Source organism: Hyaena hyaena, unplaced genomic scaffold (assembly GCF_003009895.1).
Source record: "Hyaena hyaena isolate Hyena2069 unplaced genomic scaffold, ASM300989v1 scaffold_329, whole genome shotgun sequence".
In the NCBI taxonomy this organism is placed as follows: Eukaryota; Metazoa; Chordata; class Mammalia; order Carnivora; family Hyaenidae; genus Hyaena; species Hyaena hyaena.
The window spans coordinates 184,196-202,804 of record NW_024080960.1 but is presented as its reverse complement, the minus strand read 5'-3'; the positions used below and the strand labels follow the sequence as shown (position 1 = coordinate 202,804).

The window sequence follows — 18,609 nt, the reverse complement described above, 5'->3', positions numbered from 1 at the left end:
CTTGGGCCCTGTTGACATCTCTTTTGCCCACTTGGTGTGGTTCTGATCTTTGTTTCTAAGGGAAATCTACATTCACGATTGGCTACAGGGATTTATACGAAGCCTCCTGATGTTTGAGAAAAAGAACCTGAATCCCTTTAAAAGGAAGATTCAGGAATGAGTTATGGAGAGGTTTCAATGGAGAGATAGGTTATCTACAACAGGGTAGAGATTTTCCCAAGAATGCACAGGGAAACAGCCAAGGGCCCTGGAGCTTTTTTTCTAAGAACTTTTCTCCTCCGACTTCTACTTTATGAAACACAACTTTCATCCTCTTGTGCAAACGAAGACACTACCTCAAAGAGCGTTTTGAGGACAGTGTTTCTTTCCTTCACTTGTGTGGTCTGAGATCTTGGATGATACACCACATGTTTCTAGAGTTTGCAATTTGGGATTGACATCATGGAGGTCAATTTAACATCCATGTAGATTAAAACACAATGTTACATGTATTTAGTATTTATGATATAATTTTTTTCTTTTGTGTTTCAAAAATCTTATACTTCCTTAATTTTCCTATCAAAAGCTGACTTACCTAATGATGGTTATAATCCTGTCATATAATTTGGGGGAAGGTTAAGTGTTGTAGAGTATTTTGCTTGGATATACTAAATATTTTCCTTTTCAGTGAAAATGAGCTGGTTATGAAAATGTACATTTTACTTATACATTTATATATATATTTTATTTCCCAGAGGATTTGAGGCAGGTGAAGATGGCTTAGACTTTTTTCCAGAAGCATCTTTTACAGAACAGGAATTTCATTAGCTCTGGGAAACACGCTTGCATCTATCCATTTATGTTTCAGTAGTGCAACATGGTCATTGCAGTGGAAAACTGGAAACTACATCAAAATAATGCATGTCACTCCTGGATTGCACAATGTTTGAGAATTATTTTTGCCCAGTGTAAGCACAATCCAAGGTAGAATTCTGGGCCCTCCTCCTTCCCCTGCAGAATTTGAGAGAGACAAAGCTCAGATCTTCGAGAATTTCTGGCTCCTTTTGATCTGGCAGTCTTGGGAGATCAGGCTCTCTCAGAAGATTGCAAGGATTTCCTGCTTTTAGCCTGTCTGGAAATACTACAAGATGAACCTCTCCCATAATATCTCGTTATTTCCTTCTCCCCAAGTCAGGAAACCTGGAGACATGTGAAAATTCATTTCATGAGTTACAGTAAATATTTTATTTTGAGAGGATGGGTGGTTGTTTGGGTTTCTTTTGTTTATTTCCTTTTTTTGGAATACTGAAATAGAATTGATATACTGAATAGCTTTATTCTTACGTAAGGGGTTAACTTCGCTTCCGAAGACTTGTTCTGTAAGCAAGCTTGGTAATATTTCTTAGCATGTGGATGAAAGGTAGATATTAAGAAGTAGCAATCCCTGGCACTGTTTATTTGCGCACTGCCTGTCTTTGAGTATACCATTAAATTCTGCTTCCTGTCGAAGTCTAATGTTCTAGGAGGTGAGCTGTCCAAGAGTTTGGTCATGAAGTTTAACAATAAGAAAGAAAGCATTGAAGTGCTCCCTATGGACAGCCCTTTAATGTCCCCCCTGATCCTTACCTTACTTCCTTAGTCTTCTGACCCCATTCCCTCCAGCAGTGGATGGAGCCAGGAAGTGGGTCTTGGCCTCATAAGATAATGGCTATGGCATGTGGTGGCCTGGATTGGCTGCCTTTCTGTGCTTCCCAGCTGTGAAGGAAATCAGACTTCTGCTGTTGCAGGGAATTAGCTGCCTTTCTCTCCTTGCCTTAATTAACTCTTTCTCTACTTGGACCAACCACCTTGAAGAGCCCTGGAAAGGCATGACCACGCGTGTTGGGCATAGCCATAAGAAGCATTATCTCTGTGAGATTTCAAGTACGACTTCACACCACAGCGACTCTATTTCTGGGGAATGGAGTAGTTTCCCAGCCATGTATTGACATTGTGTGAAGAGACATGCCTGGGTGGCTCAGTCAACTGAGCGTCCGACTTTGGCTCAGGTCATGATTTCACATTTCAGGAGTTCAAGCCCTGGGTCGGGCTCTGTGCTGATAGCTCTGAGCCTGGAGCCTCTTCCGATTCTGTGTCTCCCTCTCTCTCTGCCCCTCCCCCACTCATGTTCTGTCTCTCTGTCTCTTTCAAAAATAAACATTAAAAAAATTTAAAAAACATTGTGTGTACAATGTTTGAATGACATTAAAATCACCTTTGTTTTCTCCCCACTTTTTGCCATAGTGGCCTTTTGAAGTTGTGTCATTGAAGATATTAATGACTGCTGAATTTTAAGCTCAATTCAATAACCATTGAACATTATTTTATAACTAATCTTATATCTAGTCTTCACAGTCTTAAATACCCACATAAATTTTTCTCTTGAGTATTTGAATCCAAAACCTATTAGTTATTTTCTGCTTATCATAAAGATCCTTTGGAATCCGTTAGTTTATTTTCATGACACTTACACATTATTTGCCTAAAGAGAGATCTGAGTTCTTTTTAACATCAGTAAAACTGAGTAGGTAAAGTGTATGTATTTAAATTTAACATTACTTTAAAATTTAAAAATATTCCTTTAAAATTTAAGTGCTTGAAAAATGTTGAGTGTATATGAAGAATGTATATGTGTATATGAAAGTGTTTTTGAAAAATGAAGTATGCTTATCCATTTTGAAAAAAAATTATTGGGGCTCCTGGGTGGCTCAGTCAGTTGAGCGTTTGACTTCGGGTCAGGTCATGATCTCATGTTTTGTGGGTTCAAGCCCTGTGTAGGGCTCTCTGCTGACAGTGCAGAGCCTGGAGCCTGCTTTGGATTCTGTGTCTCCCTCTCTTTCTGCCCCTCCCTCCCTCACACTTTGTCTGTCTCTTTTTCTTTCCCCAAAATAAATAAACATTAAGAAAATTTTTTTAATCTTTAGAAAAAAATTATAATGATCAATCTGTTTAAATGTGGAACCTATAAAATATACTCCACTTGTTAATGATCCTAGTGAAAGGAGTCAACTTTATTCTGGGAGTTTTCTTTCAGATTTTTTAAACACACACACACACACACACACACACACACACACACACACACGCCCACACACATTCTTATAGCCACATATCCCTGCAACCATATATCAACCAGCAGACCAACCTGTGGATTCCTTTGCCTGGTGTGAAGATCATTTTCAGTCGTTCACTCCTCTGGTTAGAGTTTATGAACTTGAAACAAGACCAGCTTTTCTAGCAAGTGTCATTAATCAATGGAATTCAACTTTTAGATTACAGATCTCCATTTATTGCTTCTGTTAGCGACCAGCATGGTGTTGTATACATCACTGAGAACAAAAACAAAACTGTGGTGATTCCATGTCTTGGATCCATTTCCAACCTCAATGTGTCACTTTGTGCAGTAAGTTACATCTTCTTCAATCATCTCTCATATTTTCATAATGTGATGATGGGTGGCCTGTATATAATATATTATCAATCATGTGTGTTAAAGGTTCTTTGGGAAGTGTCAAAATGATAATAGATAAAACCAATCTGTATTCTTCACTGATGAATTCTTTAGTGATCATTTTACATGGTTTTCACTTTTGGGTAGCACTTTATTCAATATTTGCTATTTCTTTCTCTACCCAGAGGTATCCAGAAAAGAGGTTTGTCCCTGATGGTAACAGAATTTCCTGGGACAGTAAAAAAGGCTTTACTATCCCCAGCTACATGATCAGCTATGCTGGCATGGTCTTCTGTGAAGCAAAAATTAATGATGAAAGTTACCAGTCTATTATGTACATAGTTGTGGTTGTTGGTAAGTGGACAGTTTCTTTCTGTGTCATTAATGTCAGACATTAAAGATTGGCTTCCTATAGTAAGATTGTGGAGATTAGGTACAAGGGGAAGGACAAGGGATATTGAAAAATACATTAATCCAAGATCTGGTATGGGGCAATTCATTACATCTGCTCTTCTCTACCAAATAAACCTCTGTGCAATTGAGTTTTTCGCCTTTCTTGCCAAGACCAAGGATGGAAAAGAGTGTTATTATCGGAGCATATTTTATGGAAAATTCAATGTTCAAAGCATTGCTTGGCATAAGTTCTTTTAATTATACCTATGTTATGGAAAGTTCAGTAATTTACTGACGCTGGCTTCACTGGCTTTTGACTACTCAAATTTTACTGCTTTTCTATCCACCGGGCAACATCTTTGAGATTCCTGCAAGTCTCCTTTATAAGTCTCTGTGGGTGATTTTGCTGGGAGTTACCAAGCATTAGTGAGGCCCTCAGGGAAAAATGATGTGGCACGTTTTGAAGCTGCATCGTTTTTGAAAAAAAATCCATGCTAATTTATAGATTTGTTTCCCCTCTCTTTCTCTGTGTTTTCAATTTGCTTGCTCCAGGGTACAGGATTTATGATGTGGTTCTGAGCCCCCCTCATGGAGTTGAGCTGTCTGTTGGAGAGAGGCTTGTCTTAAACTGTACAGCGAGGACTGAGCTAAATGTGGGGATTGATTTCAACTGGGAATACCCTTCTTTGAAGGTAACACTAACAATTCAAAGCCAGACCTCTAAATACTTTGATAATAAGCTCCAATGGAGTTTGCCTGGGAGAGATAGGGATCTGTCTAGCCAGATAAAATGTAAGGGATTTAACTCTCTCTTTCATTCTCTCTCTCTCTCTCTCCCTCTCTCTCTCACATACACACACACACACAACACACACACAACACACACTCACACACACACACACACACACACACACACACTGTAAAAGAACTGCAGAATGTATAGTACCCATGGAAAACAGATGTAATGCCAAGAACTCGGTGCCACTCTGCATTAATCAGGCTGTGAAGATGAGGTTTTTTTCTAGGTGATTACATCTTTCCAGGTTGCATTATTTCTCTGTGCTCCAGAGTCTTTGATCTATTTTCCCTTTAAGGGGATTTATCTTCAAGAGGTGGCATGAGACATACTTCTCTTTAAATAGTGGCTGTATTTGCTTGTGTTTCCGCAGCACATATCCATCTCATTCCTACTGCGTGAGGCTTTCCAAATTTTAATTCAGTTGTTTCCATTTATTTCTCTTGAAACCAAATATATTGATATCTAGATGATGTTAAAAGTTCTGAAGTACCTATTATTAGCATGAATTGTGTTCACCAAGACTCGATCTTGTGGGTATCTAGAAGCTACCAGGTGATACCATGGCGGACTTTGAAAGTTCAGTAAACTCTTTTTCAGCATCAGCATAAAAAACTTGTTAACCGGGACCTAAAAACGCAGTCTGGGAGTGAGATGAAGAAGTTCTTGAGCACCTTGATCATAGATGGTGTGACCCGCAGTGACCATGGGAGGTACACCTGTGCGGCATCCAGTGGGCTGATGACCAAGAGGAACAGCACATTTGTCAGGGTCCATGGTAAGCTAAGATCTCCTTTGGAATTATGCCGTGCCTTGAAAAGTGAGATAATTTAAATTTAAATTTAGGTCAGCTAGTGATTCCTATTTTGTTCATTCAGAAGACATTTCTGAGCTCTTGCTGGGGAAGCCACATCACCAAGAGATCAAGAGCACAGCTTGGGTTCAAGTCCCAACTTTAATAATGAGATGAGCTAATATTGTAAGTGCTCACTAAACATTGCTCGTTGCAGTTTTTGTTGATGCTACTACTAGTAGTATAATAATAAGCAGAGTATCGTTATCTAAGGTAGGTTTTACGTTTTCATTTTATTTCAAGGCTGAGGGGCCTGTATGAATAAGCATGGGCTTTGTCATTGAGGAAACCTGGATTTAATTACTATCCGTGGGGCTTTGAGCAAATAACTTAGTTTCTTATTTATTCTCTTTCACTTGTAATAAGGTCCCATAATAACACATAAATGTCTCAGTGTAGGTGCTTGGCACTCAACTTTAGGCATTGGTAATGACTTTAGATTTTATAATATGGGGATTCATAGAAGGGCTTGAGCAGAGAGAGACATGCTCTGGTTTATGTTTTTGTAAGACTGCTATGTATTTTACGTTAAATAATTTAGGGAAGAAAAGGCAGAAGTAGGGAGACCAGATGGGAGACCAATTACATTTATCCCTGTGAGAGATGGTGAGTGGCTTGGACTAAGTGGTAGCAGTAGAAGTGGGGAGAAGTTGATCTGATTCTGGATGTATTTTTAAAGACGGGGCCATCAGGATTTGCCCATTGACTCAGTGGCTGTAGGATATAAGAGAGAAAGAAAGGCAGAGGACTTGAATTTTTAGCGTGAGCAAGCGAGTGAAGGGTGGTTTTATTTACTAAGATTTGGGACAACAGTGTTGGGTGTGTTTATTTGGACATGACCATTAAACATCTGAGTAGAGATATTTAATATATAAACCTGGAACCCGGAGAAGTCAGGGGTGAATGACACTTTTTGGCTGAGCCTGGAGGAAGGTTCAGATAAAGATAAGGGGTCTGAGGACAGTCCTGGGACAGATGGTGGGTGGGTATAGGGTGCAAGGGGAACAGAGGAGAAGGAGCACCCGAGGTTCCTGGAGGACTTAGAGAAAACTTCACAAAGCAGCAAAAGCTTGAACTGAGACTTGAACAGTCGGCTTGCAGTGTGCATTCAGAGAGAAAGGCAAATGCAGAGGCCAGTTGTATGGGAGAAGCTGTGACCGTGACCAAGGAAAGGCAGTGTGGGGAATCCCTGAACTGTAGCAACTCACACTCCCTAGATTGTCGACTCTTCATTTGAAATGAAAAACTAAACCAAATGACCGTTTATTGAAGAAGTTCACGTTTGTAGAAATAATTGTTTTTATTTTCTTCCAGAAAAACCTTTTGTTGCTTTTGGTAGTGGCATGGAGTCTTTGGTGGAAGTCATAGTGGGAGATCATGTCAGAGTCCCTGTGAAGTACGTTGGTTACCCTCCCCCGGAAATAAAATGGTAACTATTGGAAATAAATGCAAAGCATTGTTCCACTTGAAAGCAAACCCTTAAATTATACTAACTCCTGGAATTTTTTTTCCCATAGGTATAAAAATGGAAGACCCATTGAGTCCAATCACACAATAAAAGTGGGGCATGTACTGACTATTATGGAAGTGAGTGAAAAAGATACAGGAAATTACACTGTCATCCTTACCAACCCCATTTCGAAGGAGAAACAGAGCCACGTAGTATCTCTCATTGTGAATGGTGAGTTTGTTCAGTTTTTCTTCCCGGCCCAGAATTGATTATAAAGGGTATGATCACATCTTCCTGTACAAACAGGCCACCAGTCCTTTGTCACCTGCTGCTTCACATCAGGGACAGGCTCCTATATATAAAAATGATCCAGGGGCACCTGGGTGGTTCAGTGGGTTAAGCATCCAACTTCAGCTCAGGTCATGACCTCATGGTTCATGAATTTGAGCCCTGCGTTGGGTTCTGTGTTGACAGCTCAGAGCCTGGAGCCTACTTTGGATTCTGTGTCTCCTTCTCTCTCTGCCCTCCCCTACTCACACTCTGTCTCTCTCTGTCTCTGTCTCTCTCTCTCTGAAAAGTAAATAAACATTAAAAAACATTATAAAAATGACCAGAGCAGTAGAGTTGAAGTAAGGTGTAGGACAGCATGCTCCAGACATATGTGCTTAAGAGGCCTCGCAATTGAACCGTTTGGCCATCACATGCAGCATTGACATAGATGATACACTCGATGGCTGTGTGCTGTGAAATAAGAACACCTCCAGGGACCATTGGTGTATTGCCTTTGCCCTTGTCTCACCGAACTGTGCACCTGGCATGCAAATGTGTAAGAGCCTTTTAGGATTTTGTGGAAGGCTGCTACTTTAAGGCATAGGCAGATCCCAGGTCAGAAGGCTTTTGCACGTTGACACTGTTGGCTGGCTGTAAGTTAAAGATTTTTTTTTTTAAACAGGAGTCTAAGATCTATCTGACTCTGAGGCTATAAAGGGAAGATACAAAGTTTTTGATCTAATGATGATTTGAACTTTGTTCTTTCAAACTGAAAGTGTTCTGGATGGGGAATAAAATGGTATTATGGTCAAGGAAGTGTTCGAGATGCTAAGTCGATGGACAACAGGTGTCTGTATAGCAGGACTTATCAGGACCTTTAATGTGCTTATGTACATTGCCATTCTCCAGCGGGAGAGACATAAGAGTATTGAGAGTTAAACAAAATTATTTGAGCAGAGCATCCCCCTCCCACCCCAGAAACCCATTAATCTCTTGCTCCAAACACAGTTTGGGAAATGCTTCTCTGTTGGTATTCTTTGTTCTCCCTGTCGGCACAGCATATTATGGCTTCAGGTTCTTCTTTTGTAACATTAGGGTGCTTCTCCACATATCCTGCCACTGCTCAGTATGTCTGCTGAGCTTGGCTTGATTTTCTTTTGCTGGGACATCAGCTTCAGGAAGTATTTTAAAGAAAATGGGCTCCAGAAATGTCATTTAGAAGCCACGCAGGAGTAGGGGATTTGGGAGTGGCGGGAAGCTAGAAAGCTAATAGGCAAGGTAGGAATAAGCAAAGGAGCATGAAATAAAGCTGTAACAATGGATAGTGTGTAACCCCATCTCAAGAGTTCATGAAGCCTAACCATTTGATTCACTTAGCATTTAGCCTGCCGTATAAAATCAACATAAAAAGTCAAAATTTGGGAGTAGACTCCGAATCTTTAAGTTGATAGTGATGGGAGAATAGTTTGACATCAATCACGTTTTGGAGCCAAAAAAAAGGAAAGAGAAAAAAGAGGGTGAGAAAGAGGGAGACGGGGAGCGAAGAAAGGAAGGAAAGGAGGGGGAGAGGGAGGAAGGAAGGAGAGAAGGAAGTGCAAGAAGGAGACGGAGAGGGAGAAAGAAGAGAGGCATGTGATCTTGGGCAAGTCATTCGACTCTTCCGTTTCTTTTTCTTCTGTGTAAAAGGGAGGACACTGATAGTGCTGTGAGGATCCAGTGGATTATTCCCGGCAGAGAACTTAGAACAATGCACTGCACAGAAAAAACGTATTTACTGCACTAGTCACAATGATTTTATGGCTTTTCTGTCCTGATCTTTTGAGACGGGGAGCACAGGGAGAGCCATCCCTAACATGTAGATGAGAAAAACCGAGGCAGAGGGTGGCCAGACTTGCACAAAGTCCCCCCTTTGTGACGATGATGACTTTCACTAGAAGTCACGTGTCCTGTTTCCAAGTCTAGCTGTTCTTTGAGGAAGAAAATGGAGGTAAAATCATATGCTTGTAGAAACACTGGCTTTAGCTGATGAAAGCTTCTGCTCCTCAAAGCTGATTGCCAATTCAAAAGTGGCTTTTCCCATCTCCAGTCCCACCCCAGATCGGTGAGAAATCCCTGATCTCTCCTGTGGATTCTTACCAGTACGGCACCACGCAAACACTGACGTGCACGGTCTACGCGGTCCCCCCGCCACATTACATCCGCTGGTATTGGCAGCTGGAGGAGGAGTGTGCCTACAAGCCTGTGTGAGTAGAACTCGTCATCTGTCTTCTTTTTCCCTACGGTTTGGTATTTCACACAGCCACGCTGTGGGATGACTCCATTCCACCTGAGAAGGCCATTTCTAAGAAAGTTATGCCCCAAGTGGTACTTTCCATCTTTCTCCATGTCTTAACATTTTAGATGTCCTTCGTTGGTGTTCTCCTTTGAGGTTAGCTAGCTCTCTTCCTAGGTTGGCCGTGATGCGCACACCTCTCCAAATGTAGGCCCTTTCCTCACTTTGCCAAATGCCAGTCTTTGTTTTTTTTTTTTGTTTTTTTTTCTCCCCTAACACCAAGCAACTGGTGAATACCGCATCTCTCCTTTTTATCTGGGAGAAGGTCCATCTCAGAGGAAGAGCTGATGGATGAGAGCGTTTGGATTCTCAGGCCCAGCTTATCAGGTTCTAACACGAGTCCAGACATCCTTAGGAAAAAAAACAACAGGCCACCCACTATCACCCAGAGCCGTTCACTTCCTGTTGTTGTTTTCGAGATGGCCACTACTAGTTTCTTCCTCAGATGCTGACCATTTCCTACACAAAGGCCACAGTCCCAGGGAGATTACTTTAAGAAGCCCGATGACTTCTTAGTTTCCTTGTCTTCCTTTGAACTAAATTAACTTGAATTGTCTTGTCGATTCACTTTATGAATGGAGGTTTGTTCCCAGAATAGCTGTTTCCCTCCTGTATCCTGAATGAATCTACCTAGAACCTTTTCCTTCTTTGCTGAGGCCTATTTTTATTTGGCGCCAAGTCTTGTAACATGGCAGGGTGGGCTGAAAGTTATTTCTAAGAACGTAATGACCAAAGTCTGACTCCTTTCCTTGCTATGGATTTGAACTAAAGAAAAATTAAGTGATAATAAGAGCTGTTATTTTTTTTCTCATAGCCAAGCCGCCTTAATGACAAACCCATACACTTGTAAAGAATGGAGAAATGTGGATGACTTCCAGGGGGGAAATAAAATTGAAGTCAACAAAAATCAGTTTGCCCTAATTGAAGGAAAAAACAAAGTGAGTTTGAAGTTCTTTAATTTGAAAATCTGTCTCTCTCTCTTGGATGAAAGGAGGGGATGATGGAGTGGAAGCATGGTATAATTAGATGTGAGGGATATTAGAGATTGATAGTCACATTAAGTGTATGATAAAATACTAACGTATTGAGTCAGTTTGAAAACACCATCGACTTTTAGAAGCACCATCGACTTATTAGTATCTTATCAGAGAAAGATAAAACACACATGCCATTAGCTCTGTTACATCTGTTGTAAGGTGATTCTGATTTTACAAGTATGGAAATGAGAAAATGCATGCAGTGTTAGGCTAAAAGGCATTATTTCCTTTTTGGTTTCCAAAGCCTGTTTTGTGTAATGTGTGAGCCACACCAGCATAATGATAACTGTGTGGATTTGAGAGAGGTCAGTTCGGTAGTATGAATGGAGTAGGTCTTACGGGTTGAATTTTAGTCCGAATGCATGTGTGTAAACACAGCCTCCATTGTTTATGGCCTGGGATTTGTTTTTTTCATAGACTGTAAGTACCCTTGTTATCCAAGCGGCAAATGTGTCAGCTTTGTACAAATGTGAAGCCATCAACAAAGCTGGGAGAGGAGAGAGGGTTATCTCCTTCCATGTGACCAGTGAGTACTGCTCTCTGTGGGGGGTGGGGGGTGGGGGGTGGGGAGTGGGGGGGGGAGGTTGGATCTCTTGCCAGTGGGCGCTAAGATGTCTGATACTCTGTGGTCCTTGCCATTCTGGAGTGGCATGGTGTTTTGGAAAAGGACTTGGGCTGACACTGTGATGCTTTTGTTCGTAAATGAAGATTTCTCAGGTAGCTTCTCGGCTCATGTGAAGTCAGGAAAACTGACTCCCATTCTCTCAGGGGAGAGAATGATTTCACATATATTTTTTTAATTAAAAAAATTATTTTAGAGTGAGAGAGAGAGTAGGGGAGAGGGACAGAAGGAGAGAGAGAGAATCCCAAGCAGGCTCCATGCTCAGCACAGAGCCCAATGTGGGGCTCAGTCCCACCACCCAGGGATCCTGAAATCAAGTGTCAAATGCTCAACTGAGTAAGCCACCCATGTGACCCTGGTTTCACATATTTTTAGCCACTAGTCCTGGGTACTAGTTATGTCTCTACTATCTGAGTCTAGCACAGTGAGTGGTTTCTTGGGGTTCAGTCAGTATTGGTGGGCCTGCTGCTGAGCATTGGACAGTGTGGACTGGAGGTAATTGTAGTGACACAGGGACCATTTCCTCCCAATGCTGCTGATTCTGCCGGTCATCTTAGCTTTATGGATAAGCTTTAGCTGACTGGACTAGGTGAAGTAGTTCAATGTGGGCTAACTCATTGTCATAAATACAGCTTTAATGTCATTGTGTTGATGAGGAACTCATTTTTTAAATTCCATGTTATAATGATCTGCTTTAAAAATGTTTTGGATTTTTTTTAAATCTCAAAAATGGTTGAGAGGAGATTTGATACATGTCTGAGGAATACATACATCTTAGTAAAATAATATGTTTTGAGGCCCAAGCTGTCAGCTTGTTTGTTTCCCTGTATGACATTGTCTGGGATCAGTAGTGCTTCACTTCTCTTGGTGCTTTATAGGAGTCTAGAGGCAATAAGAAGACAAAAACGTGCTGCCATTTTCTAACCATGGGTTTTATATTTCAGGGGGCCCTGAAATCACTTTGCAGCCTGGCACCCAGCCGACCGAGCAGGAACGGGTGTCTCTGTGGTGCACTGCAGACAGAACTACGTTTGAGAACCTCACGTGGTACAAGTCTGGCTTGCAGGCTCTGCCAGTCCATGTGGGAGAGCTGCCCACACCCATATGCAAGAACTTGGATGCCCTTTGGAAAATGAATGCCACCATGTTCTCTAATGGCACAAGCGACACCTTGATCATGGAGCTCCAGAACGCATCCTTGCAGGACCAAGGAGACTACGTGTGCTTTGCTCAGGACAGGAAGACCAAGAAAAGACATTGTGTGGTCAAACAGCTCACGGTTTTAGGTAGGGAGGCAACTCTGGATGGAGGAAGATTATTGGAATGCCTTCGGTGTAGGGCTTTTGGGGACTGTGAGAAGATTGCTATTGTATAGGAGCCTATGAAGTAGACTGGTGCACACTCAGAAAGTCCTTGAGGCAGAAAGAGGCAGATAATGGTGAAATGATATAGTAAAAAGAAAATAACATGGTTTTTCCCAGCTCTCAAAATAGGATTTCACTAAGATTTCCTAGGGATTAGCCTAAACTGAGGAAATTTCTGCTTTATTCTTGGACATTGATTTTAGCAGACACATGTTCATGGAATGCCTACTGTGAGCTAAGAAGGTTCCAGAAATTCAGAGTGATGAGTAGGTAGATAAGTTGAGAACTCAGGCAGTGATAGCACATTGAGGTCTCTGTGTCCATAAGGAGAGGCATTTTTTCTGCTTTACTCCTTGCAGTAGCTCACATCAGAGAGCATAGTGGCAACATACAAGATGCTCAGTAAGAGTGGGGCAGCGGGGTTGTTTAGGACCCGCGGGAGCCCCTGGGAGGGGTACACCACTCACCGCCTGGACCTCTGGGTGATCCCATGTAGTCTAGCCTAAGATCAATGGGGTGATAATTTTAGTGAGCAGATAGCTTTGTAAATTCCACACGGAGCCACTCTGCACACCTTATCTAACCTTGTGTCTTGCACAAAAGCTATGCAGCCATGCCTCTATTTCTGGGGAGATCAGACAAACTTGGGGAGTTCTCTTTGTGCCGACTCCCTCATTTTCTCCTCTTTTTAGTGTCCCTTCCCAGGTCTAGGATGCGTGTGTTCTCTCATTTTGCTGTTAAGATGGGGAATTGCCCAGGTGAATGAATCTATACCAGAAGGAATAATATCTTCTTCAGAGGCGTTGACATATTTTAAGAGGTGTCCCCAGATAGACCCTAGAGTAGTGTTTGCCAGTGTTAAGACTTAGGTGTCAAAAGAAGGAATATTTTTGGGTGAAGTCATTCCCGGAGCTCTTTATATCCAGTCACATACATGACCACCTTGGTGACTGATCTGGTTTCAAACTAATGGAAGAATTCAGAAAGAGATGTGAAGGAGGCCATGCCCAAGAAATATGTGCTCACAATGAGTTGGTTTGCTTCTCTAAGGACTCCTAAGTTGTTTTCCTAAAATTATTCTTAGAAATAGACTAATGCCCAGGACATTTGCTTAAACCCCAGTGTAGTCACCACTTAGGTGATCTCATTTTGCTAAAGGTTGAAGTGGATTCTTTCAGCAAGATTCCTTTTGATTGCTTTGGACAAGATATTTCTATCACACTTTGATGGGAGGGTACATCGGAAGTTTTGCTGTACATTGAAACGAATACGCATGAGTTTAAGTTTTGAAATCTTTGATTTGCTTTAGGGATTATTGTCTTGCTTGTTTGTGTTTTAGTGGAAATGGCATAGGACTAGTCTTGTAGGCTTCTATTATTAGTTCAAATATTTGCTGAGTTATAGGAACACGGAGAAGTTGTTTACCCCCCTTAACTACAGTTATTTCATCTGTGAAAGAAGGTTAATATTCTTGTCCATCATACGATTGATAATGAGCAACAGAAATACTATAAGTGAGTTTTGTAAAAAGTGCCAAATATACATAAGGCATTCATTGTTGAATTACACTGAAGTTTTGCACTTACCGAGAGAAACATGGCAGAATTCAAGGGTGTCACTGTCTAGAACTTTCATGGGAGGGAAAGTTTCCCCTTGGGAAAGTTGTGTCTAGTTAGAAGAAAACCCCATCAAGGTGACAGCCTTTATTTTGTGATGTGATGACCGGCTAAAATCACTAATAAGGATGTTCAAAGTGATCTCTCTCAACTGTCCTGACTTATTTCTTGGATTAAATTTACTCAATGGCCAAGAGTAATGTTATCCACTTCTGTGTATTTTCAGCTTAGTAAGTCAACGGTTTACTGTTTACTAAGTTTAAACTATGAATTTAATGATGCTAAAACCATTTCAAAAGTTATAACTACATGTATGATTTGTGTGTGTGTGCATAGAGCGTGTGGCGCCCATGATCACAGGAAACCTGGAGAATCAAACAACAAGTATTGGTGAAACCATCGAAGTTTCATGCACCACATCTGGGAATCCCCCTCCACAGATTACGTGGTTTAAAGATAATGAGACGCTTGTTGAAGACTCAGGTGAATAGACTATGTCTCTATCTGGTTGGCTGCAGAATTCTCAGAGATGGGATCTAAAACCCACCTTATGCCTTGGTTTCTTTTAGGTAGAAAAAAAAAGGCAATGGTAGTGTTCATGGTCTGATGCATTTTATGGACTCAGAGTTAAAGTATTCAGGGCCTTGTTGAATTCTCATGGAAGCCAGGGGAATCAGCAATGCATCCTGCATCACTCTTTAGAATTAGATACTCATCCAAACAAAGACATCATTTATATTTTTAAAATTTTTCCTGAACAACTCCACCACATCACATCACAAATAAAAACAATCCTTTTCTTCTCTTTTAGGTATTGTACTGAAAGATGGGAACCGGAACCTAACCATCCGCAGGGTGAGGAAGGAAGATCAAGGCCTATATACCTGCCAGGCATGCAGTGTTCTTGGGTGTGCAAAAGTGGAGGCATTTTTCATTGTAGAAGGTCAGTGGAAATTCGTGGACACATTAGGTGTTTTTAGAAAATTAGCTTGTGTTGTATATATATTCATACACTTTGGGTGGGAGGATTATAGGTGATTGATTTATTTTATTTTATTTTTTTTGCGAGAGAGAGAGAAATTGAGTGCACATGTGTGAGCGGAGGAGGGGAAGAGAGACTATCCCAAGCAGACTCTGCACTATTAGCGAGAGCCTGACTTGGGGCTTGATCCCATGAACCAGGAGATCATGACCTGAGATGAAATCAAGAGTTAGATGTTCAGCTGACTGAGTCACCTAGTAGGAGGATTTTGGTGATTTTTTTAATATTCGTTGTACTTTGTAAGTTTTCTACTCTAAGTATATATTATTTCAAATAGAAAAAATAATCAGTGTTATTTTACTTCTACTTGCATCATATTTCCCATCCTTGCAGCACTCGCTATGGAAAGATTCTTAGCCAGCCAGGTAGAATATCCTCCTTTCCCTTATTTTTATCTTCATTTGAATGGATCGATTACCTTGTGGAAATGATACCTCTAGATTTTCTTGGAAAAACATTGGAATTACTGCTTAATCATCACAATCAGTGCTAGCCAGACAATCACAAGGGTTCATAGTTTTCATTGGACTACAGATAATTAAAATTTACTGTGAAGAATAGACCATTGCTCCAGTGGCATGGAAATTTTAGGGTGTCTAAATGTGAGAGGAAACTCCTCCTCTGTGTGTGCAGGAGTGATGTGACATATGGCATTTTCCCAGATGGGAAAGGTAATTTGTGACAGAATATTTTCTCTTCTGAAGTGTATTCCTATTTTTAAAAAATAGTCCATCAGGGAAACAATGAACTGTATTATGTGGGTGAGGGAATGGTATGCCAGGGGAAGAAAGAAGGATGGGGCCACAAGGAGAAACTGATGAATTTTTATGAACTCATCCTAACTTGTCTCTCAAAGTCTCGATTTTAGTTCCCTTAATCTATCAAATCTTGCATCTTGATGACTTGTTTTCACATTTGTAGGGTTATTACCATTTTATAGATTGCACTTGCAAACAAAGACTTCAAGTGTGTGAAATAAGTAAAAATTTCAAGTGACATGGTGTTTTTGTCACTTCCAAAGGGCTTCTGTTTAGGGCAGGTCCTGGTGGGGACTTCCACCTCTTTCTCGTTCCCTGCCTCATCTCCATGAGCTGTTTGCAGCGGGTTACCCGTGCCTGAGTAGGGAACATTGGCACAGAACTTACATTTACTTAGTGATAATACTAAGAAAGAGGAAAGTAGGTATTTAATGTTTCTGTTAGTCTTCCAAATGTTATTATGGAAATATTAATATGGAAATAAATTAATATGGAAATTATAATTATAGTAAAACCTTGGATTGCGAGTAACTTGTTCTGTGAGTGTTCCGCAAGACGAGCAAACACATCTAATAAGTTATCAAATAAGTCACCGTTTAACTTGATAAACAAGTGATATCTTGCACTACGAGTGTTACATGATCACAACTGAGCCAATGGTTCTTGAAATTCCCTTTGATATACAAATGCTTTGGATTACAAGCATGTTTCCAGAATGAATTATGCTTGCAAACCAAGGTTTTACTGTGTACTAATTATTAATTATATTAATATTAATTATATAGACAATTGAATCTTTTAATTTTTTACTACGTATAATGGACTTTAAAATCTGTGTGTATAAAAAGAAAGTTATGGGGCTCCTGGGTGGCTCAGTTGGTTGAAAGTTCGACTCTTGATTTTGGCTCAGGTCATGATCTCACGGTGGTGAGACTGAGCCCAAGTTGGGCTCTGCATTGGTCTCCACGTTGGGCTCTGTGTTGAGCTCTGCATCTGGCTCCAAGCTGGGCATGGAGCCTGCTTAAGACTCTCTCTCTCTCCCTCTGCCCCTCCCCCATTTGTGCTCACGCTCTCTCAAGAAAATAAAAATCAAAAGAAAATTAAATTAAATTTTAAAAGAATGTTATTTCATTAGGACCACCAGAGAAACAAAATCTACTTCCAAGCATAGTTGTACTTGTCTCTCAAATGTTAACTCTTACTCGGCAAACTAGTTAATTACCTGCCCTTCTGCTTTTTTCAGGCTGCCTTGGGCCACTTGAACAACTTATTTGATTCACTCTGCACTCATTCAATGGGAAGCCCTAGGTGCTAATTGCTTCCTTATCACCTCTCTGCTAATCACTCCTAGCTGAAAAGCCTCCTCTGGCGTTTAATTTCTCCCACTCAAGAGCCATCCTCTGGAGCCCTGAGCATCTGCAGCTTCCTTGCCTACCTCTACCTTTCCTTTCATAGGTGGTTTCAACTCATGTTGACGCCCTCATCTCGGCTTTCTCTCTTTTCCTCACTCAGACTCCTGCCACTCAAGGGTAGTGTCATGGTTAACTGGTGTTGGAGAGAATTGTTTAATTCTTCACCATTCCATCCACTTGCTGTGTGCCCTTAACGAAGTAGCTTAATCTCTCTTAACTTGTTTTTCCATCTGAAAACTGAGAGTTGTTGAGAAGATTAAGAGGGATGACATATTTAAAGGAATGAGCACTTAGGAGGTGCATGGTAACCAGTAACTTGCTGGCCATTTGTTTTCTTTTATAATCCTTTCTCAAACTCAGTTCAGATGAAAACAGACTATCCATGCAAAAATGGATATTTATTCCTTCTCCCCCCAATAACTACTTTGCTTCCCGGTAGAATGTAATCTGGTTTTTTTCCATCAAAGACTGCTCTTCCTCCAAACACTTCTTGTTTTTTCTTTTAAAACATCAACATCTCCTTAATTCCTATCTTTAACTTTAGAATTTTATCGTTGGAGGTTTTCATGGGCAGTGTTTGTAAACTTTAAATTATCCATTAAGAATGTTATAGACCCAGAGCACCTGGGTAGCTCATTTGGTTAAGCATCCAACTTCATGTCGGTCATGATCTTGCCATTTGTGAGATCGAACCCCGCGTTGGGCTTTGTGCCGACAGCTCCAACCCTGGAGCCTGTTCGGATTCTGTGTCTCTCTTACTCTCTGTCCCTCCTCCACTCTGTCTCTGTCTCTCTCTCTCAAAAATAAATGAACATAAACTATTTTAAGAAAGAATGTTATAGATTCCCTTCAAGTTAGAGGCTTGTGACTATTAATATCTAGGACTGTTTCCAAGCCCTTAGTAAACTTGAGTCTTGCTTTATTGTTGAACTTTGTCCTCTTATATCAAGATATAAGAGTTTTAAGCATTCAGTTGTGTCTTTCTAGGTGCCCAAGAGAAGACAAACTTGGAAGTCATTATTCTTGTAGGCACAGCAGTGATCGCCATGTTCTTCTGGTTATTACTTGTCATCGTTCTACGGACCGTTAAGCGGGTAACAAAATAATTTCCCTTCTATCCCATGTGTGTTGCTTTTCGTGATTAATGAAAGCTGACTGGGGCTCTTTGAGTTGTTTCTTCCCATTGTTATTGGCT

The 18,609-nt window shown here is 40.8% G+C and overlaps 1 protein-coding gene across 1 annotated transcript in view; it reads left to right on the top strand.

Annotated features, from left to right (window-relative positions):
* The window catches only part of KDR (kinase insert domain receptor), a 47,124-nt gene that overhangs the window by 7,515 nt on the left and 21,000 nt on the right, over window positions 1-18,609 (top strand). The window contains exons 4-16 of the mRNA XM_039249057.1: window positions 3,291-3,421; window positions 3,655-3,823; window positions 4,415-4,554; window positions 5,259-5,436; window positions 6,826-6,940; window positions 7,029-7,192; window positions 9,318-9,474; window positions 10,378-10,501; window positions 11,018-11,126; window positions 12,167-12,508; window positions 14,539-14,685; window positions 15,014-15,145; window positions 18,402-18,508. Coding sequence (XP_039104988.1) covers window positions 3,291-3,421; window positions 3,655-3,823; window positions 4,415-4,554; window positions 5,259-5,436; window positions 6,826-6,940; window positions 7,029-7,192; window positions 9,318-9,474; window positions 10,378-10,501; window positions 11,018-11,126; window positions 12,167-12,508; window positions 14,539-14,685; window positions 15,014-15,145; window positions 18,402-18,508 — 2,015 coding nt within the window. The remainder of the gene's footprint in view (window positions 1-3,290; window positions 3,422-3,654; window positions 3,824-4,414; window positions 4,555-5,258; window positions 5,437-6,825; window positions 6,941-7,028; window positions 7,193-9,317; window positions 9,475-10,377; window positions 10,502-11,017; window positions 11,127-12,166; window positions 12,509-14,538; window positions 14,686-15,013; window positions 15,146-18,401; window positions 18,509-18,609) is intronic.